The sequence below is a fragment of the Miniopterus natalensis genome, chromosome 1 (genome assembly GCF_054644295.1).
Source record: "Miniopterus natalensis isolate mMinNat1 chromosome 1, mMinNat1.hap1, whole genome shotgun sequence".
NCBI lineage: Eukaryota > Metazoa > Chordata > Mammalia > Chiroptera > Miniopteridae > Miniopterus > Miniopterus natalensis.
In genome coordinates this window covers 138,375,085-138,398,008 of record NC_142081.1, presented here as the reverse complement: position 1 = coordinate 138,398,008, position 22,924 = coordinate 138,375,085, and the positions used below count along the sequence as shown (strand labels likewise).

General features: G+C 43.6%; 1 protein-coding gene across 1 annotated transcript in view; it reads left to right on the top strand.

Annotated features, from left to right (window-relative positions):
* SGMS2 (sphingomyelin synthase 2) overlaps positions 1-22,924 on the top strand; it is a 47,808-nt gene extending 24,884 nt beyond the window's left edge. The window contains exons 2-6 of the mRNA XM_016214508.2: positions 6,260-6,947; positions 10,656-10,773; positions 15,657-15,810; positions 20,671-20,837; positions 22,098-22,924. Of these exons, the coding sequence (XP_016069994.2) occupies positions 6,493-6,947; positions 10,656-10,773; positions 15,657-15,810; positions 20,671-20,837; positions 22,098-22,301 (1,098 nt within the window). The 5' untranslated portion in view covers positions 6,260-6,492 and the 3' untranslated portion in view covers positions 22,302-22,924. The remainder of the gene's footprint in view (positions 1-6,259; positions 6,948-10,655; positions 10,774-15,656; positions 15,811-20,670; positions 20,838-22,097) is intronic.

Here is a 22,924-nt window from a genome sequence, read left to right as displayed (position 1 = left end):
TAGTAAATTTTGATAAGTTCTGTTAAGAATCCCATCTGTGTCTTCTTGTTTGTGTCACTTCATACTATTTAGTTCCAAGTTTATTTTTGGAGCATAGTTTATACAAATTTTGTTAAGCAGCCTGATTTTCATTGGCTGGATCTTGGTCTTATCCGTGGAAAACTTAGTAATGTGTGTTATATCAGAATTACTGCTGAAGAAGTGGTGAGTACAATACTTGAAGGGGTAAGTGAGCCTGGATTATAGTAGAGGATGGGATGGTCCTTGATTTTCTTATTCTTCAGGAGCAACTTACCTCGATGGGCTCTATCTTCTTTCTAACAGCCTAAATGAATTATAACTTACTGTAAAATTCATTTGTTTTAAAGTGTACAATTAAATGATTTAGTTAGAATTTTGCGACCATCGTCACTGTCTAATTTTAGAACATTTCCATCGCCCCAAAACGAAACTTCCGGCCTACTTGCTGTTCATACCCACTGGCCGTTCCAGGCAACCACCATGGATAGGTGTATCTTTCTCTTCTACAACCGTATACAGAACTAATATTGTCCAACCTACCTTCGTATGGGATAGTAAGTACCAGAAATCAAGAGGTCTGGCCTCTACTCAAGCATATCTCTCCCAGAGTTCAGAAGGGCAGTCATTGGTTACTGACTTTCCACTTCTATCTTTTATATTAAAAAATGTTTTCCTTAAGCCTATTTTCAGCACAGTTTCACCAAGCTACCTGATAAGCCTGCTCATTCCCCTAATTTAAATTTATCATATCTATACAAATGTGGGATCTAGTGGCAGTATAAAAACTTATAATGGGCTTTCAAGGACTCTTTTCCATGTTACTTTTGTTGGGCAAGTATTTCACAAATATACATGGTAGTTTTTTAGTGAGCAGTGGATCTTTTCAGTTTTCAAAAACTTTCTAGTGAAAATATTGAACAAATTTTGTGGGTGCTTCTGCAGTAGAATCCATGACACCTAAGGCAGGTGCCCTTATATCCATAAGCTTGTTAGTACTTAAAGATTTTAGGGGGGAAGATTTTTATAAACAAGTTAAGCTGTAAGAATGTTAATAAGGAAAAGCGAAGATGTTTTGGTCTCAGAAAAAACTTCATGGACATAAAATTTCCTAGCTAACCTGGATCCTATTAACAAGTGATATAGCTGTATTATAAATTTAATATAGTGGCTTATTAGTAACAGTTACACAAATGCATAACAGGGAAATACCAGACTTCTTTTCCCCTCCCTCCCACCAGAGCGTTGAATTATATATTAATTTTTTTCTTGTTATATATTAATTTTTACAAAATTCCAGATTAAAAAATGCTTGTGATGTTATCCAGAGGACTTTGCTGTGTATTTACATATCTCTTTGGGGAAAAGAAAAAAATCTTATAATTGTCTCAATCTTTTTCACTGACTATATTGTTGCCCTCTAACATGTAATGAGTGGCACTGGGGGGGCGGTGTGCCAGTAACCCCCCTGAGGTCAAATTTCTGTTTCAAGTCTGGGCTCTGCCACTTCCTGCCTGTCTGACCTTGGGCATCTCACTTTATCTCAGTTTCTTTTCTTTAAAATATTTTGTAGGGTTGGTATGAGGGTTAATCAGATAACACAAAGCACAGTAAGTACACATAAGTAACATTTACTAATGGCACATGAGTAACAGTTATGGCTTTTATTCTGTAACTTGACTTTTAAAAAAATATGTTTTTATTGATTTCAGAGAGAGGAAGGGAGAGGGAGTGAGAGATAGAAACATTGATCGGCTGTCTCTTGCACGCCCACTACTGGAGATCAAGCCTGCAACCTGGGCAGGTGCCCCGATGGGGGGTTGAAGGACTATGCTCAACCAACTGAGCCACACTGGTGGGGCTATAACTTGATTTTTTAATGCCTTTATAGTGACAACTGAGTTTTTCATGGTCTGAGAAAGCTTTTGTGCCTGTTAATAAACTCATCAGCTATTTGTTTTCATTGATATTCAATTAAATAAATGCTATTTCAAGACCTGGTATTTTTTTAAAAACTTTAAGCTCAATGTATAAATCTCTTATTTATTTTCTGATTTGTAAATGTTAGAAACACATTTTCTTGGATCAGTATTTAACTTCCATCTTCAGATTACACAAAAGTAACAGATTACATTAAAACCCATATAGAAGCTGAGATGTTTCCTTAATTTTTAAACTATACACATTTAATACATTATCTTAACCACTTTAAATGTACAACCAGGCCCTACCTGGTTTTGGCTTAGTGATCAGAGCGTCGGCCTGTGGACTGAAGGGTCCGGGGTTCGATTCCAGCCAAGGGTACACGTACCTTGGTCGCAGACTTGATCCCCGGCCCTGGTCGGGACATGTGCGGGAGGCAGCCCATCGATGTGTCTCTCTCACATTGATGTTTCCCTATTTCTCTCTCCCTTGCATTCTCTCTGAAAAGAAATAGAAAAAATATCCTCAGGTGAGGATAAAAGTACAACCAGGCAGACATACAAATCTAGCAGCAAGGAATTTCTAAGCCCTTCGACCAGCACTCGTGCCCATGCTGTCAGAGAGCCCAGGTCAGAGCTACCTTGGGAGACGGGCGGTGAGTTTCACGCTTGTCCCTGTTCGGAAAGCCTTGAGTGTACATCACATGCCAGTTCCCTTGATCTAAACCATAACCTCTGATATGAATTATTGAGAGTCTACATCTCTTCAGATCTGTCTACTTAATTCGATACTGCACTCTTCTTATATACTGCTTATATACTTGTTTCACAGTTTCAGAGGTATTATTTCAAAACACAGTATTTTATAATAAGATAACCATAATTTATTTCACTAATACCCAGTCTTCGGCTATTACGCTCTCTCCAGTTTTCAAGCATACTTGTAGAAATACTTTTTGAACATCCGTATTTCCTTTGGATGACTCGCAAAATAGAACAACTGGGTGCCACGACCCCAGTGTTAGCTTAGGTACCGTGGCCTCGTATCCCCCGGTGCAGACCTTTCCACTGGTGCTCCTGTCGGCTTCCTGGGGAAGCTGAGCAGCAGTGTGTCAAGTTAAGGAACCATCCTATTGAGATTATTAAGAGAAAATGACTAATGTCGTAATATTTGATAAATATGGTAATATGGTAACATCAAGCCCTTTATGGTGAAACATAGAAGTGAAATGATGTGTTTTCTTGTAATTTCACAGAGAAGCTTCTAGAGTTCTCTTAGGAATGAAAAGCAGAGCAGCAGTGGAAGTCTTTCGTCACCAGCAGTTTGAACACGTGTTACATAGTTAAAATGGTGATACTGGCCTCGAAAGAGTGTAGCTATATATATATACACTTCTGTTTCAACTATTGAAAACTTTCCCAAAAGTCATGTGGATGTTGAATTTTATGAAATGCTTTTCTGACTTCACTCGAGATCCGTATCTTTTCTTTTTGCATATATTTGTATTTTATTACAGTCATTTACTAATTGGAAACCTTCCTAGTTCTAAAAAAAACAAAAAAACCTAACCAAACAAAAAGGGTGTACTAAGAGTTTCAGAGTTTTGCATTTGCCTTCCAAAGGAGGATTAATGTATAGAGATCTTTCTTTCTTTAAATATTACCGAAGTTAACCTCTAGTCTTTTGCAACATAGGAGGACTTGGAAAGCTCTCCACCTGCTTTGTGCTCCGCGTAGCGCCCTAAACAAATGAGCTAATGGGATTGCCATCCAGAGGAACTGCTGTGGCCTTTGTCACTTCCCCAGATATTTTACTGGTAGGGAAGGGTCACCACAGGAATGAGTATGTCGTAATCATCATCTCAGTGGCAAACATTGCAGCCCAAGACTGGTTGACACATGCTGAATGTGGTTTGTATATTGAATCTTCTTAATGAAATCCCAAGGAAAATATCAATCCAGCTGCTAATGATGATAAATGGGCTTTGCACTCACAGAGTGCTCTTGCTCCCAGGAGCACAGCGCTCTTCACGATTAATTATTTCACTCATCCTCACAGTTGTCCCATGAGGAAGGTGGCGGAACACTTCCTCTTTAAAAAAAAAAAAAAGGTAACTAATTGGACTGTCTTCTGTCCCACGTTCTATGTTCTAGAACTGAGTGGCCACCTTCTAAAGACCGTCTATATGTCCTTTGGTGGACCTGGGTTTTACAGTCACAAGCTTCTTTCACATACAAATGCCAGGCTCAGAGCTGATGTGGAATAATAAAGTGGGAGGAAATCTGGGTGATCGTTTGGCAAGATGCTATGAGTGGTCTAGCCTAGAGTTGATAAAAAGAGACAGGTAATGGTTGGGCTAGTGCTTTGGTGCCTCCATTAGGAATATCATCCATGGTGTTGAAGTCTTGCTTTTGACACTGTCTTGCCTACTCCTCCCACAACATTGTGCTGGGTCACAGAGAATATCTGTGAACCCCGCTTTACAGAGAGGGACACCGCTTCTTTCTCATTCAACTCTAATGTGTTAGCAGCTGGGGTCTAAGATGCCCGGGACTCTCAGTAACATGCCCTAGCGGGGTCTCCATCCATCCGTAATCCTATCTTTGTCTGCCAGGCTCGCTTTGCTCTTGCTTTGCTTGGTCAGAACTGGACAGCGCCTCCCTGTGGACGCAAGTTGTCGGGAGCAGGGAGCGATACAAGCAAAGCTGTCTTTAGTGATCAGAATCACCTTCTCCTTCCTTTTACAACACGCCCTTCAGTCTTCTCAAATAGTGTGGCCGTTTTAGTTCTGTCTCTTCCTTTAGACTGTGAGCCCTTTGGGTGAATATTCAGGTTGGTGTCATTTTTTTTTTTTTTAATATCTCCTTTTAATTGCCCCCAATAACCCTCATCACTAGGTGCACAATCAACACTGTGGCTGCTCCGTTTGCCACCCACAGCTGCCAACAGACATTGCGTGTACTTATTAACTGTGTCAACTTTTTTTTTTTCCTTTCAGTAAATAAAGGCTTAGCTGTCGCCACTCGGAGTTTTCCTCCTCCTAATTTTTTCCCTGAAGTTACCCTGAAAGAGAGGCCTTTAAAATGCAAAGGATTATGCTTAAATTGTGCAGTGTACTCAAGCTGGGGACTAATTAGAAGGTTTGGAAACCTCTTCAGGTGGCTGGGATCTGTAGTCGGACTAAAATACTGCTTTCCTAAATTGAGAACAGCTGGGGCCGTGTTGCCCGCAAGTATAAAGAGTCGGTGCTGGTGCTCTGGGCTGTGAAGAAGCCTTTGCTCTTTGGAGCCTCTGGAGCTTCGGCTAAAGGCACCCTTTTCTCACCGGGTTCGTGGTGGGTAAGTGCCCCGAGCTGGTCCTCTCAGTGCCAGTTTCTGTTATTTGCCAGAAATTGTGGGGCTGCATCAAAATGTTACTAATTTACCATGTCAGTTGTAGTAAATTACATTATCCTTCAAGAAACAAGTAGAGTTTGTTACCTCGATAAGACATAGCTAAGGCTTTGTGTGCCTAAGCTTTGTGTTATTTTGAAGGCTATCAGCTTTCCTGGTGGATGGTGTGCCTCTCTATGTAAAAGGGTAAACTGAGGCAGTGTCATTTAGTTCTTGAATACATTCTGAAGAGTGGTCACTTAAAAAGATTCCAGGTTTTTTAATTATTTATTTAATCCTCACTTGAGGGTATTTTTACTGATTTGAGAGCGAGGGGAAGGGGGAAAGAGAGAGAGAGGAACAACAATGTGAGAGAGAAACATCAATTGGTTGCCTCTTGTACTCACGCTGACGGGGGATCGAACCCACAACCTAGGTATGTGCCCTGATCGGGAATATCGAATCCACAACCTTTTGGTGCATGGGACAACGCTTGAACCAACTGGGCCACCCGGCCAGGGCAAGATTCCAGAAAATAGAAAGTTGACTTTTTGACACACAGAGGGCAACAATTTCTGTAAGGCTCGTGGAAAAGATGCAGCCTTAGGAAGGAGTGATGTGGTCTGGGGAGGTTCTAGCTGATTGTGACTTCATGGTTAGCAACAGGTAACAGTGCCTGATTTCTATTTAAAGAAATTTAAAAGGAATTGATTATTAAAATGTTCCTATTTATACTGACATCAGCTCAAAAAGAGAAGAATTCCAAGATAAAACAATTCAATATTTTCTAAATAAACTCGTCTCAGCAGCTATGGCTATGTTCTGACGATATATTTATAAAGCAAATGGCTTTGGTATTTGTTTCCGTATTTTGATAATGTCTGTTTTGGATGGTTGACAGTTGGACCGGCATGATTTCTGAACGTGGTTTTGTTTTGTTTTCACAGGTGTCATAGTAAAATCTTTGGGGAAAAGAGAATTGGCCTGCTTCCCTGAGAGTGGTAGATGTGCAGGGGAGAGCTGCATGGGAGGACCAGTCATCCGGTGGCTACTTTCTACGTTTTACAGCAGGAAGCAGAGCCAGTTGAAGAGTCCATGTTGATCTTGGAAATAGAAGGATTTAAAAACATTTCTACAAAGAACTTTATCATCTCCTTTTTGATCTGAAGATTGGGGGACCATGGATATCATAGAGACAGCAAAACTTGAAGAACACATGGAAAATCAGACCACCGATCCGGCAAACACGTACACCAGGCCTGCCGAACCTGCCGAAGAGGAAGGAAAAAATGGCAACGGTAAACCCAAGAGCTTATCCAACGGGCTGCGGAAGGGCACCAAGAAGTACCCCGACTACATCCAGATCGCTATGCCCACCGACTCGAGGAGCAAGTTCCCCCTGGAGTGGTGGAAAACGGGCGTCGCGTTTGTGTACGCGCTTTTCAACCTCGTCTTGACCACCGTCATGATCACCGTGGTACACGAGAGGGTCCCTCCCAAGGAGCTCAGCCCTCCACTCCCAGACAAGTTTTTTGATTATATTGATCGGGTGAAATGGGCATTTTCTGTATCAGAAATAAATGGGATTATATTAGTTGGATTATGGATCACGCAGTGGCTGTTTCTGAGATACAAGTAAGTAGATCTAACACGGTTTTCTGGGGGGGAGGCGGAGAATGGGGTTGCCGCTAGTTTGTATTTAAGTGAGTCGATGTGTACTTGGAACTGTCTTTTTTGGTTTCATCTCATAAATTCAGTCTTATCCAGGCATTTGATGAAAGGAAGCTATAGAAAGGTCTGCCACGTTGGATAAAGCCAGTCGCTGTTCAGTTAAGCATTTATGAAGCAGCTGTGCGGGAAAGTGACAGCGATATAGGAAAGAGCAGAAGTGCTGTGGTGGGTGACTCAGAGTTTGTGAATTTAAGGTGCAATTCCGACTTCCAGCAACTTGGTGCTATGGTATTTGCATGATAAATCGAGTCCTGGAGAGGAAATAATTCACTGCATCATGCTTGTTATTGCAGGCTCTTGACAGGTGGGGCAAGGGGTGGGCTGGGAGCTTTTTTCTCCATTACTCACAATGCGATGACTATATTAGTCTGTAGACCTTAGCCTGCATAGAGCTTTGCTTCTGTTCAGGAGTTCTCAAGTTTTCCATTTCTTTTCCTTTGGCCTTATTGGCAGTCAAGTCAATACGAATCCGTTTCAGAAACTGAATTGAGAAGTGGGTCCACGCGGTTTCGGTTTTAGATTTCTAAAGTAAACGTACCCTACCATCTGGCTTCCACAGCACCACAAAGGAGCTCTTAGTTCGCTGGTTTCAGTCTCCCTGTTTGGGAGCAGCAGGAATCAGGAGGTACTAAGCCAGGTACTTTTGCTTTGAAGACACTTAAAAATAGGACATAGCTCTGAAGTGGTTGTTTTTGCCTTCCTGTTAATTCCATAAAAAATAAAGCCCCTCTACTTCCCTTCTCATCTTATTCATCATTTAGATATTTGTTCTTTACTAAGATTCTAGTAAATAAATAACTAAAATATGGGTTTGATCAAGACATTGGCCATAAACTGAGACTGTGGAAAATGCAATGTGCGCCGATTTCTCCAGTGCAATTCAACAATCCAGAGTTCAGTAGGATTTTAATACTGATGCCACAAGATCACTTTCAGTTGGTTGTTGCTTTGCGATTAGAAGAATTCAATCTCTCTTTGCCAGATGGCCCCCTACATGCAAGTTTGCAGTTCTGAAAACTTAGTCCACAAACAAGTCGTTCCTAAGTGTCTCTCTCAATGTTTCCTTAATACGTGTAAGTAAATTTTCTTTTACTTAGTAGAACTTTTTGCTGCTAAAGTTGTCAGTTATGGAATGCTTATGCTAAAGGTAAACTGTGTTTGTTGAACTTTAGCACTTTTCTTTTTCTTTATCTTTATTGTTGAAGTATTAAACAATACTTCCCCCCCCATTGACCCCCTCTACCCCACTCCAGCATCCCCATCCCCCACCCCTCACCCCCCACCCTCCACCCTCCACCCTCCACCCTCCACCCTCCAGCCCACTCTCACCCAGGCCTTCACCGTGCCTGGAATTGACACTGAATATAAGAGAGACTGCTTGGGCCAAAGATGTTGATAGCCAAGTTTTATTCACATATGTGTGAAAAGAAGTCTTCCAGCTTCCAACCTAAAGTACAATCTCAGTTTGCCTGAATCTTCACCTGAGAGTTGCTGACTGCCTCTCCATTATTACCTGAGATTTTGCCATGTCAAAACGTGTGGTCATACAGCTGGCCACATATTTTAGTCATATCTACCGCTTCCATCACAACCCATCACCAAAAACTTGCTGGGGAAATCACACTAATTTTCCTTTTTATTTTTGAGGTAGAATTGGAGCTTTTATTTTAGGAACTAGTGGAGTAATTTTTATAACCTGTTTGAACATCCCAGCTGAATGAGAAATCTCCCCACCCCCGTCTGTCTCTGTCTCCAAACCTCCTTCCCAGCTATGGGGAGAAGTCATCGGTGGTGGCTCTTCCTAAACAAGGCTGCAGAGTGTATGTTTCATCTTCTTAGTTTTCTCTACAGCTGGACTCAGAACACTGGAATGAACATAACTGCCTCATAATAATTCCTGCTTATCATTTCCCCTTGTCTAACACATGGAGCACAGTTCAGAACTCTTTAGGAGCCTGGGGTTGAATCAAAAAGTGAATTGTTTTTCACTTAACCAAATGGAGAGACTCAGCACTATCACTTGTCCCTTTTCAGTGCTAGAAAAGGCAGAGCCTGAATGGCAAGCCTTTGAAAGCAGAGCCTTGCAGTAAATCCATACTTTCATCAGCTCATCAAGGTAGTGTTTCTATTTTGACCCCAGAAACCCTGGAATATTCTTAAAATAGCTACTGGAAATAGGCATCTAAAATTATATTTGTACATGATTCTTTAAATGAGAAGTCGCAGCAGTTACCTGATACATTTCAGACCACAGTCTTACAGAAAATTTAAAATATGCGCCCTGGCCTGTGTCACTATGTTTGCTGGAGTGCCGTCCTGTACACCAAAAGGTTGCTGGTTCAGTTCCTGGTCAGGGCACATACCTAGGTTGCAGGTTCCATCCCCAGTTGGGGCACGTGTGGGAGGCAACTGATCAATGTCTCTCTCTCTCATCAATGTTTCTCTCTCTCCCTTCCCCTCTCTCGAAAATCAGTAAACATCTAAAATCAATGTACTTGTGTGAGGATTAAAACATAAATACATACATTATTAAATAAATAATAAAAATATGCCATGTGCCTAAAACTGCCTGTTTGTCCAGTCTTTGACCACCAGTTTTGAAAGTTTGAGAGCTCCGTAAGTGGGACACCTGGAATAATACAGTTTGTGCTAGGGAAGTTACAACTGGTAATTCTAGGGTCTTTATGGATCCCACCTGTCCATCTCTTAATCCCCAGAGCCCAGAGTTTGTAGACCCAGCCCCTAACCACACCTCGGAAGAGGAGCTGTCATCTTCAGCTGGAAGTGAGGGTGCTCAGAACCCTCGATGCCCATTCAGTACCCTTGAAGCAGCGGTGCAGACCGTGTGCTCAGGGTCAGCTGCTGGGAACCACTGCCTTAGACTGAGGACATCGGTGGTATCGGTCAGGGACTAACGTTAGTCAAGACAGCTATCTCCACCAAATATAAAGTGAAAAAGGGCTTGTGGGGTGGGTGGTTTTTTTGCCTTTTTTGTTCAAGATTGAATAAATTAAGGGTAAACTGATCAGTTTGAAACTCCACTGTTAAATATTCTAAAATGCGTGAAGACCCTCTGAACAATTCTCTGAAAATCTGTAGTGTAGTCATAGACAAAATAGTCCATGCCCAGGTTGTCAAAATACTTTTGGATGGTCCCCAAATAAACCTTGCTTCTTATATAACAGGTTAAATGAGTTGTCCCATTTCCCTTTGTGTCCAATTAGGTGGCATCACCTGAGCTGATTAGTTAATTCCTCAGTGACTGTGGGTTGCTTATACCTTCGACGTGTTCTCAGGAGAAGGGTTTATTAATGCACCGAGTTGACTGAAAACAGAGAGGCTCATTGAATTGTCTCGCAGAGTGTGGCTTTTTTAGGAGAGGCGGTTGTCTAGAACCCTCGTCCCCACAGACTCACTGCTGGGGGCCCAGCCCCCCTGGACTGATGACAGCATGTGCAGGCCGCAGGGACGGGCGGCTCAGACGTGCGCCGGGAACCCTGGTCTGCCGGTGCCACTCCGTGTTGGTTTTATCCTGCTAAACGCTCTTTATACAGCACTGGGAACAGAAACCACCAGTGACCTTGTCTTTCCCCATCTCCGTTGTGCCCTCAGGTCAATAGTGGGGCGCAGGTTCTTCTTCATCATCGGAACGTTGTACCTGTACCGCTGCATCACCATGTACGTCACCACCCTGCCCGTGCCCGGGATGCACTTCCAGTGCGCCCCGAAGGTAAGCGCTCGGCTGCCGCTCAGGGGAACCCGGGAAACTGTGTCGAACAGCTGCTCTCTCACGGTCTTCAGTACGCTTCCACGTGTCAACTGAAATCTAGCGTATTCTCTGTTTTTCTTTGGATTTGGGGGAAAGAAAATGTGTTCATAAAATGCATATCTTTGTGCATAAAAAAAATTCATTTTCTGCTGACTTAACGTTATTATTGGGAATTTGACTCTGCTGTTTTACCTTTACGTACTCACGTATGCATTCATTCTACAAGTGCCCCGCCCCTGTTGTGTACCAGGCACTGTGGTCAGAGCAGTGACCAAAACAGTTCTTCTCCAAGAGCGTGCACTGTGTAAGGGATGACGACTGGTAAGGAAATGTTTAACTTGTCACATGGTGATAATCCCGGCAGCTGTCAGATGAACGGTAAAGCTGAGGAAGAGTGAGGACTATGGGGGTAGGTACTATTTTATAGAGAGGCCAGAAAGGCTGCTTAATGAGAAGGCATTTGAACAGAAATCAAGATGAGGGAGTGAGCCCTGTGGATGGGGAATAGCTGGCCAAGGAAATAGCTCAGTCACAGTGAGTTCAAGAGAGAGCAGGAGGCCAGTGCGGCTGGTAGAATTGTGTAGGTCTAGGTGCAGCCACAGATCCCATGGGGCCTTGTGGGCATTGTAGGAACTTGACCGGTGGTGGTGGCGAGTGAGAAAGAAGCGAGGGGTGGTTCGATTCTGGACACATTTTGAAGGTAGGGCCAACAGGATGTGCTAATAAATTGGATACGGGTTTAAGAGAAAGAAGTCAAGGATGACCCTGGTTTTTAGCAGTTGGAAAGAGAGTGGCTTTTTGCTGAGACAGTGTGAGATACTGAAAGTGTCTTCAGCAGGATTTACAGCTTCTCCAGGGAGAGTCATTTCTCAAGAGAGCTGTTGATCATCCCAGACCCTAGTGTACCCTGGTTTATAACAAAGGAAACTTACAAATCCTGTGCTGTCTGGACAAAGGAATGAAGTCTAACATCATATTTCACTGAACACTAAGCAGATGTCCCAGGTGGAAGGAAAATAGAGTTGTTGTGAAGAAGTCAGCAGTCTCCCTCCCCAAATATAGGTGTGGTTTGGAGAAGCTGTAATTTTCCAAAGCCATCAAAGCAGAAAGTGTCTGTGATGAAAACAGTGTACATACTGAATTTAAACATTGGCTGATTTTCTAGTGAAGCTAAATTAAGGCATGGGAGAAGTTCAGAAACATAATAAACACTTTCTGAGGGGTTATTGCAACGTGTTAAATGAAGAAATGGCCACAGAAAAAAAGGCAAGCCCATCCTAGTAATGGATGAGGTTTGCAGGGATGAAATGCTATGATTACAGAAAGAAAGCATCCTCCGCGGAGGAGCTGCAATTTTCAGAAGCCACATTAGTAAACATAGCCCTGGATAACCCAGCTACGAATACATTGGGAGCTCTGGTGGCATCCTTGCTAATCAGCTCCCACATTCCGCTGTCAGGACCTCTTCCTAAAGTCAGAGCAGGCTCTCGGTCCCCGACTCGTGACTCAGTGAAGCAAACACAGTCACTTTGTTCGAGGGAAGTGATCAGTGTGTTAGGAGTCAGGATTGCATTCCGAATGTGGTTCGGCTGCTGGCTTCGTGTGCTCCTTACATTTTGTGGTTATGAGGCTGTTAGATCATCTGGCTGTCCCCTTTGTTGCTGCCTCTATAGAACACCCTTCGTGGCTATAAGCAGACAGAACCGTGTATACTGAAACCACTCGCTATAGGAGGATGTCAGATCTAGTCACGGATGCCCAGCACAGCTTGCTCCTCACTGGATGTGGTCCCCACAGGAGCCATAAATGCCGTAGGTCCCTGGTGAAATCCGTGGCTTTCACAGTCTTCTAGCTTCTGTGTCCCTTATCTACCCACTGGCTTCCCTTAAGTCCTCTGCTTTGGATTTGCTTGAGACCACTAACGCAAGCTTTTCTTTTTCATTTTTTTTATTGATTTTAGAGAGAGAGGAAGAGAGAGAAAAACATCCATTTGTTGTTCCACTTGCTTATACAAATTCATTGGTTGATTCTTGTATGTGCCCTGACCAGGGATTGAACCCGCAACCTTGGCATATGGGGACAATGCTTTAACCAACCAAGCTACCCTGCCAGGGCCCCATCAACCCAAGCTTTTGTTTGCAGTCACCAAATCTGTGTTCTGAAAGGTATGTTTAAATAAATTGCACATGAAATTATATAGCTTTTTAAACCCACTTGGCCATATACAAGAATGTCGGGCTGGCATAGATACAGTCCCTGAGAAAGTTTCCCTGACCCCCTGGCCATAGATCCCAAGACTCCTCCTCTTAATTGAAGGGACAGTGTGGGCAGTAAGGTTTCTGGTTTGGCAGGAGTCAGGTTGGGCTTTCTTGAGCCTTATTTATTTTTGTGGAGATTGGTGTGTGATGGTCAGTTTGAGGAGCCCTTAAGAACACTGAGCCCTGTCTGCTTTGGCTATTATGACTGGTGCTTCTCTTAGCATCTCCTCTTAGCTCTCTGCATCTTCAGTTCTGTATCCAGTAATGGCATAGAATGGTGTTTGAAAATGAGGAAATAAATACGAACTGGGGTCTTAAGTGGTGTGTGATAGGGGGTTCCAGTGAACTAGAATAGAACTAGAAAACAATCCATTATTCCCAACTCTATGCCCTCATGGCTATTTCCCTGTATTCTTTGTACCCATCCTCCCTCCTTCTTTTTTTTTTTTGAACTTCTATTTAGCATTTACACTGGGCATGATCTGACATCTTAGGGCAGCAGTGACAAGATAGAGGGATTAAGAATTGAGAGAAGACCGAGCAAAAAGAGAGAATCCTTTCTCTGTTCTGTATATTGAAGCAGATGCTCTCAGAGACCCCATTCACCAGCACGGCTAAAAGAAAGAGGGGAGAAGAGAAAGTGTCTGGCTTATTTTAGCTCCTAGTTTGTGTGATGCCTTTGGATCCCTCTAGCTCCAAGGAAAGGGACTGGTGGCCCTATGTGTTTCTGCCCTTAGAAAATGAGAGTATTGAGTTGGGATGAGTGAGTGGGTAAAAAAAAATATTATGGTTTGGAAATAAAGAATAAGGAGTCCTTTTAAACTGGGAACACAGTGGTTGGTCAGAGCGCATGTACCTTCCTATTTGATCTCAGTGTTGACAGTTGTTTGTACCAACCGCGTGGCGGATTCCTGAAGGGCTGTGGTTCATCTGGTGGAGCACTTGGCTGGATCCCGTCCTCACACGGGGCACAGCCCCTCGCTGCATGTGGTTGGCAGCGCGTCTTCCCCGAGCGGCACCTGAAACAGTCCTGCAGCTGTCAGCCGTCCTGACCTTCCTCGGGTGCAGACCCTCTACTGCCTCCTAGAGCCTGTCTCTTCAGGGCAGGCCACCTATGATTTGGCCTGTTTGCTTGAAGGACTGTCAACTCTTGATTAAAAAATACACAAGTTCTCTTGGTTTTTGTTATCTGGGCTTGCCCTAAGCAAGCTTTTGAAAAAGGTTAAGTTTCTTCAAAACCTCCCGTTTCTCAGCCTGCCCTGTAATCCTGGTTTACGTCTTTTTCTGTTGGAGAGCCTGTTCTCAGCTGCTAATCAGTGGTGGTATGTTTGCTTTTCACAAGGGTCACCTGAACCCCAGAAAGCTTTCCAGATCCATAAGACTGGTATTAATCAGGAAGGTTTAGGTACCCCGTTGTGGATGTTTTAGGCAAGGACTCCTGCCCCAGTTCCTTATTGTACTGGACTGGATGGATTTCCACGTGCTTTGGAGGCTGCCTTAATTTCTCTCCGTCCGCCTAAGCTTGTCTGACCCTCCTTCAGCACCGTGCATCCCTGTCTTTACCGGTAAACAGCGGAACCCCTGTCATGGTGAGCTGGCCGTGCTATGCGGGCAGCTGCCCAGAGGGTCAGTGTTGAGTATGAAGGGCCACATGTCATTCAGCTGTCCCCTGGCCCCCAGTAAGAGTCATTAATGCTCTATCTAGAATTCTCTTCTCATGTGTTCTGTTACTCAGTCTGAGTCTCAGCCTTTAATTTTCTCAGCATAATCAGTTTATTTGAGATGAGTCTTAAATGCTCCATCCGGCCTCCCAACATGTCAGTATTCCAGTTTTCCGCACCCACCACATTGACCAACTCAGCCCACTCCTCCTTCTTGGAGGCTTCATTTTAATGGGATATGAACCTGACTATTGCCTCAGTCTCCTGCCCAGCCCATCGTTGTTTCCCATGTCATCATGGTGGCTTCTAGTGGCTCCTGCAGCCTTGTCTAAGGGAGCTTTTCCCTGACCCCCTGCCATTGAACACAGGTTATGTCTTTGGGCAGTGTGTTTCCTGATCAGAGCTACTCATTCTTTTCAAACCTATTTAAAGTCTTTAACGTGTCGCAGCTTCCCTTTTTAATCTGTGTTTGACCGAATGTTAACAGAGCTGTGTGCATGCTCAGGCCGAGTGCTTAACACCAGGTACGAGTACACTGTGCCATGTTAGTAAGGTGCTGTGCAGAATCAGATATTAGCCATCGAAACCCTGACTCCCCCCCACAAGGAGGAAAGTAGCTTTGATCTTTTGTAGTACGTAGTTGTGGTGAGGTCATTGGTTATGAATATTTTTAAAAGCTTTGCCCAAGGACACAGTATCACCAAAACATATTTTTAGTAATGCATTGAATAATTTAAAACGTGTCACTAAAACTGGCCAATACCATGAATAAAACCCAGTTTGGGGAGCTTCCTCCTGGGATTCTTTTTGACTTTTTAAGTTAAAAATCACAACCTGGTGACCTTTCTAAGTATCACACAAATTAGGCTGAAACACGATTTTATCAGCTTGTAAATCTTTTCCCTGATCTTCTTGTGTCATTCAGCTCAACGGAGACTCTCAGGCAAAAGTGAAGCGGATCCTGCGGTTGATTTCCGGTGGAGGATTGTCCATAACTGGATCGCACATCTTGTGCGGAGACTTCCTCTTCAGCGGCCACACGGTTGTGCTGACGCTTACTTACTTGTTCATCAAAGAATGTAAGTAACTCGTCCGCTTGACGGACTGATTAGTGGAGGGATCCCCAGGCCCTTAAACCAATGGGAGCCCTTATTCTATGGGAATTGATAGCTCTGTGTGTGTGGGTGAGAGAGAGAGAGAGAAAGAGAAATTGATAGATAGATAGATAGATAGATAGATAGATAGATAGATAGATAGATAGATAGAGATAGTTTTCAATCACTTCAGCGTCATATGTGATTTAAACACGGAAGGCTTATTAAAACGTGGCCCTGGCCTCTCTCTAACATTTAGCATGCCTCCAAAAGGTCTCCCTCCTTGGTTAGTACTTCTCAAGGTAAGAAAAACTTTTTAATGATGGAACCAAGGAGAATAATTGTTTATTGCAAAAAGAACCAGTGCTAAGGCCAAACGTAAATTACTTTTGAGGGAAACTTCCATTGTGTATGAAACTTTCATCATTCCAAATAATTTACTGTTTTTCCCTTTTTAAAACATTTCCTTGTCCTGCCTTACTCTAACTTCATCACTTCCAGCTGACTTCTGTGGTTTAATAGGCATCTTCATGGAAAATTTTGCCAATCCCGGTCTTTTTCTTTGTAAGAAGCAATGTGGAGGCCAGAATGAAGTGTCTTTCCTAATTTAAACACTTAACCCCCGTTGTACAAATGCTTGTGCATCTCAGCAGCTTCACTGGCTGGAATGGTGTCTTGTTTACTGTGGGCTGTATTTGGTTTTCCCTGCCTAGTGATCCCATTCTTGTAGATTTCTGAGGCATTGTATATTCAGGCCCATTATCTCAAAATCCTTGTGAAATCGTGATGCTTCCCTTCATTTTTACAAAGCTCTGGTCAGTGACACCTTCATCTCTACTTCCAAGACACCCCATGCCCGTGTTTTTCAGAAGTTTCTCTCAGTTCTCTTCACTTACCATATTGTAGAGGAGGAGGTCCTCTGCAGAGACCAGCAGAGGGCAGCCTACGCCTCTGCCCTCCTTCCTGTTCCCCCAGGTCTTGGCCTGTCGTTAATCCAGACAGGTGTGGCTTCATTTAACGGCAGCGTGGACATCAGGGTTTATCTTCCAATCAGAAGTGAACTCTTGCCCCATAGGTTGCCTAGAGTGTTAGGTTTAAGTTCTGCGTTATGGGCAATATGACACTGTTGAGATTCTCTGCAGTAGATGGCTTTGTTGTTGTTGTTAATTGTGTAGCTTCTGAATTCTTTCCTTTGTAAATGCTACATGTGAACTCAGAGCAGGGAGAGTAGCGGGTTAAGTGTGTGGCCTTCGTCACACTTGACTGTAAGGTGGATGGCCTTCTGCACCTGTCACTGTGTTCCCTGGGTGGGAGGCGCCCAGGGCTGCCCCCACACCAATAGCAGAAGATAGTCTCTTCCTTACATTTTAGTCACTACATTTCTAATACTTAGCTATTGGTTCTGGGAGGCAGGTGGAGTGCCTTGTGTTGTATGTGCCCCTAGCTTTTGCCGGGAAAACGTCCATCTGTCTGTATGTAAGATCAATCATTTTTCAGGCGAGAGGGGCATTTGAATTAAAAGATCTTCTCTCTAATCTGAGGATCAGAAAAAGCTTCTGGAACATGAGGATGAGGGTAGGGAGGAGTTGCATGTTAAGAGTGAAGCCACTGTGGATTGAAAACCATAAAGAAATGAAGAGAAAACACTCCCAGGAACCAAGAGCAAGTTTTATGAAATAACTGAAGAGCGCAAGATGTTAACAGCAGCAGGTAGACATAACAGTTCTCTGTGCCAGTCACTCTTCTCACATCTTGCTGTAGATTAACTCAATCCTGCAAACACCCCATAAGGAAGCACTGTTTTTCCTCATTTTTCTAAGAGGAAACTTAAGCATAAAGTGAGTGACGTACCTGTGGTCTGCAGTTAGTGATTGGAGGATGGGGGATGCATTCAAACTCGAGCAGGCTGACTCCAGAGACTACACTGTTAATTTCTTAGCTCTGTTTAGAATTTTTGGGAGCCCAAGTTGTCTGATTTTATAGAATTACTAAGGAATAGTCTGGGTATATTGTTCATTATTGGTTTTTCTTTTACCTCAGAACAATAGCAGGGCAACTTATGATAATTTTTATACCTTAATGAAGGCTGTGCAGTATGTGGAGACATTTTCTTCCCAAGATCTGATTTTGGCTTGAGGTTTCTGTTCGTTTGTTTTTGAGGGGGGGGGGGGGGGGGGGGGGAGAGAAACATTGATTTATTGTTCCACTTATTTTTATTTTATTTTTTTTTAATCCTCACCTGAGGATATTTTTTCCATTGCTTTTGAGAGAGAGTGGAAGGAGGAGAGAGAGAGAGAGAGAGAGAGAGACATCGATTGGTTGCCTCCTGCATGTGCCCTGAACAGGGCCGGGCATGGAGCCTGAAACCAAGGTACCTACCCTTGACCAGAATCGAACCTGGGACCCTTTAGTCTGTAGGCTGATGGTCTAACCACTGAGCAGACCTTGCTAGGGCTGTTGTTCCACTTATTGTTGCATTCATTGGTTGATTCTTGTATGTGCCTTGACTGGGAATCAAACCTGCAACTTTGGCATATGGGGACGACGCTCTAACCAGCTGAGCTACGCAGCCAGGGCTGGCTTGAGGTTTTTAAAATTGTGTAAGTTTACATACAGCAAAGAAAGAATTACATTCTGCTTTTTCCAGTCTTTGATGGGAAGTAAAATGGCAAATCTGTTACCTTAATACAACTCAACCTTTAAGCCAGTTCTCCACATAAACAGGCTGCTCCACGTTTATGCCCATTTCCTATGCAATTAGGAAACAATCACTTTCCAAATTACACCATTGTTACTCTTCTGAGCAAGCGGTGGTTCCAGTGGTTTCCTTGAAGAGTCTGCTCCTAGAATTAGACGAGTCGTTTATATATATTTTTGCTTTCCTGCCTTTTGATCAGTTTGGACTCTCTCCTTGTTTGCCCCGTTGTCATGAGTGGATTTGAGTTTAGTCATGAAAGCAGATGAAAACTTGGGACCGGGACCATTTTGAGGTAAACAGCAGAGGGCTTCACATAGCTGTGCAGATATTATCATTGGGGCCCAGGTTCCCTATAAAATCAGCCTGGAAAAATCAGCCTAGCTCCTAGTACCATATGTCCTGCCAGTCAAGAAAACATTTGTTTTTCCCCCTTGCTACCACACAAAGTCCATTGTCTCTATTCCTAGTGACAACTGGACTGGGATCCCACACAGACAGTGGAGTTATTAATATTTGTGTCATCAGCTTTTAGTTTGATGTTACCTCTCTGGGTACCGTGGAGAGCAGAGGGGATCGCCATCTAGCCGTTTCTGTTTCACGGTAGTTTACATTAAATCCGTTCTTTGGGTCAGCCAGCGTTCTCATTTAGTAAGCAGTTGGTCTGACGGTGGCAGCGTGACCGAGACTGTGTTTTAGGGAAGAGCAGGGCCGGGGTTCCCAGCTACCTTAAAACCTCATTGTCACTTCCATGGGAAGTGAAATGACCACCGGGCCACCTCCTTACTCGTTGACCACTTTGGCTTTGCCTCTTTTGGATAAACGGCTACAAAGTAGTTCTGGTTGACTCAGCCATTTTGAACTTTCAAGGTGAGTGCCAGGACGTAATAAGCAAAGGAAGCAGGTGTGAGATTCTAGGGAGGGCTGAGGGCTGTGGTTCTGGGGAGTGTGTGTTTAGCGACATCTCCAGATTTCTCAGTGTTGGGCTCAGAATGTTAAAGATTAAACAAACCAGAAGAGTTATGGGGACTGGCTCTGCCCCCTGCCTGCCTCCCCGCTATAAGAGCAAGGCCTCTCCCAGCTTTAAAACTCTCAGACCATGTGAGTTATCTGCCAGGACTTAGAGGCAGGATAGACCAAATGAGAAGTACTGAGTTGCACATTCAGAATTAGAAAATCATACTTTCACATGCAAATACTTAAGACCAAAAGAGCAACAGCCATTTTACCAAAAAAAAAAAATATTTTTATTTGAATGATACCTGATTTGGTATTTTGTCTGAAGTTGTGGAAACGGAGCCTTCGGCATTTCAACCAGTCTTCCACACTTGAAAGTAAATGTCACTATAAGTGTAAACAGAAATATCAAATAAATTTCAGTTTATTAGATTATTAACTTTGTGAGCTAACAAAGTTTTAAAATAGATAAAGTTATTAAAGAAAAAAAGAGAAGTTAATAGAAATGGGCTGTGCTCCATGTATGTGTCATTAGCACAGTGGGAAGGCAGTGGGGTGCGGTCATTGTCTAACCTGGGGACTGCTCTCCTCTGACTCACCACGGTGGAGAGAACTTCTAGGGGCCTCATAAGAAGGCTGAAATCCAGCAGTGAATGGGCAAGACTCCTGAGCTTTGCCTAGGGCGTGCTTTATAGCTGCTGTTGGCAGTCACAGTATAAGATTGCTAGCCACATGCATTTTCCTCCCTGTGGAGAAATTTAAGCTTCTATAAGACCTGAAATTATTACTCCTGCTTTCTCATATTTACCCCCATGTTCATTGACAGCTACCTTTTCCTTTGGCCCCCCTACTGTTTCTTTCCAGTGGGATCCCTTATGTGAGTCAATCCAGCCAACCTAGTAAGATACAATTCTGTTTGCTTCCTTATTAAACAGCTTAGCAGTTGGGCAAGGCCTGGAGTTTCCAGTATTACCAGCTTCCCCAGGGAATGACTGGTAGACCTGCTACCAGTGGTACCCCCTTCTTCCTACCTGAGCAATTCCTAGCCTATTAACAGCTGCTCATTTTGGGTTATTTTCTCCTTCTGGAGACTTGTTGACCTTAGATTATTCTAATTAAGGCCATTAGCATAGACCAATCATTAAGTCCCTCCCTGGGAATCTTATTAACTCCCCAGCTTTTCTCCTGTGCAGATTCACCCCGTCACTTCTGGTGGTATCACTTAGTCTGCTGGCTGCTGAGCGCCGCTGGGATCATCTGCATCCTCGTAGCTCACGAGCACTACACTGTCGACGTCATCGTGGCCTATTACATCACCACGCGGCTGTTTTGGTGGTACCACTCTATGGCCAACGAAAAGGTGAGTGCAACGAAATTATCCTTGGATAATGTCTTTAAATGCAGTGGGGCCCTTTTCATACAGTGCGGGTTCTGGTAGCTTAACGGGAATAACTGCTGTTGCTGCCCAAGTATGTGGTTAGGTCAGTTCACTTCTTAAACTTATATCCATTATTGCTTCTTAAAATAATGTCACAAATGTGACATTTAAGGATAAAAATGGTGTGTGATTATAGAGCAGGTGCTGTACTAATCTGACTAGTTTATACGAGAATTAAAGCAGTGCATATACTAAATTAAAATGTAAAGGCCTTCGCTGTAGAGTACTGTGGTGCAGCTAGTTGAGAGACTCCCTGCCTTCAGAGGGCCTAGTTTTGAGAACAAGATGGCAACTATTTTTGAAAGGCAAACTAAGTCCCTTATGAATAACTGGATTTAGCACATGTTTTGGTGATGCTGTGCTCTCTGGCTTCCCTTATTCTTATTTCATCCTGTTTCCAGGTGAACTTTTCTTCTTCTCCCACCCATCCTGAAAGAGCTGGCTCAAATGCCACCTCTTCTGGGAAGCCTTCCCAAACTACTCCCTGCCTCCGGTCCCGAGATGGCATCCCCCCCACCCCGCTTCCCTGTGCTTTCCTAGCCTTGGTGTGTCCTGGGTGACATAGTCTGTGTGCCACGAGTTACTTATCTTGGGGTAGTCCCGCCGTATTGTCTGATGCATATAGTGTTTGAAAAATTTGGGAGAGATTGGAACGTGTCCTTCCCAAAGGATCTAAGTCCAGTTCTCGTTCCATAGTGTCCACTAATAAATGCCCTTTCTGTGGATTTGTCCCGTAGCTCAGTTTCCTGTTTTGTAGTCTCCTATGTCCATCTTCCATTTAGTTGTCTGCTGACACCACGGAAACAAAATTTTCAACTTTCCTCTTATGCTCAACCTCGTGAGCTCTCCTTCCACCCTTCCTCTTCCCTGACCCACAGATCTGACCGCTCCTACTTCCTGAAAGTGGCTTCTCTTGGGTGACTGCCACATGCATTCCCAAGTCTCCACTGTCACTAGAAGTGCAGGCAGCCAGGCAGGCTGGCATAAGCCACAGAGGGAAGGAGGGGACCGGGAGGCAGTGGGACCAGGTTGCATCAGAGTCAGGGAAGAGGCCTGTGATCCGGAATTTGCCGCCTCCCTGCTGAGTTACAAAGCAAGTGACAGTTTAATTAATGGGGGGGAAAAATCAGGATGCAAGTCATGAAAAATATGTCTCATTTTACTTTCCCCCGCCTTTTACAGAACCTGAAGGTCTCTTCACAGACTAATTTCTTGTCTCGTGCCTGGTGGTTCCCCATCTTTTATTTTTTTGAGAAAAACGTACAAGGCTCCGTCCCTTGCTGCTTCTCCTGGCCACTGTCCTGGCCGCCCGGCTGCTTTAAGTCATCCTGCAAGAAGTATTCCCGGGTCCAGAAGACCGGGGAGGACAACGAGAAGTCTACCTGAGGAGCGAGACAAAGGCATCGGCTCTTAGACCAAAAGAGGTGGCGCTGTAACCAAAGGTATAGTTTTGTTTTGTTTATTTTAGGAGAACTGACTGGTGAATGAAGAAGTGGACCAAATTTTGTGTAAATGATTAGAAAGGTGAAGAAAGTGTTGCCCTTTGCCTGGTTTTTTACTCATCCTGAGAAAGTTACCTTCTCCTGGCTCTTCATACACGGTGACAAGCCCTCCACCTGGGACTTTACAGATGAGCTTGTTAAAGAGGTGCCAAAGGACGCATTCCTCCTTTCCTTAGTCTTTCCCCACTAAAGAATTTTTTCAGGACTTTTTTCCCCTCCAAGGTCAGAAGAATTTTGTCAGTGTTTTAAATAAACTATCTGGACAGATAACAACTGCTGTGTAAATAGAATAACCTAATGTTGAGAGTGGATTTGAGCATTAGGCCTATGAGTGAGGGGGAGATCCAGGGGTTGTGAGTAAACTTGGGGTGAACTTATTTCTACCCTATCAAGGGGAAGGTCGGGGGTAGGTCTGCGAATATGTACTGCTGCTACCACCCAATGTACTGTGTGTCACTTTGACTTTATTTTTTTAAACTGATAATTTTATTTAAAACATTAAAGAAA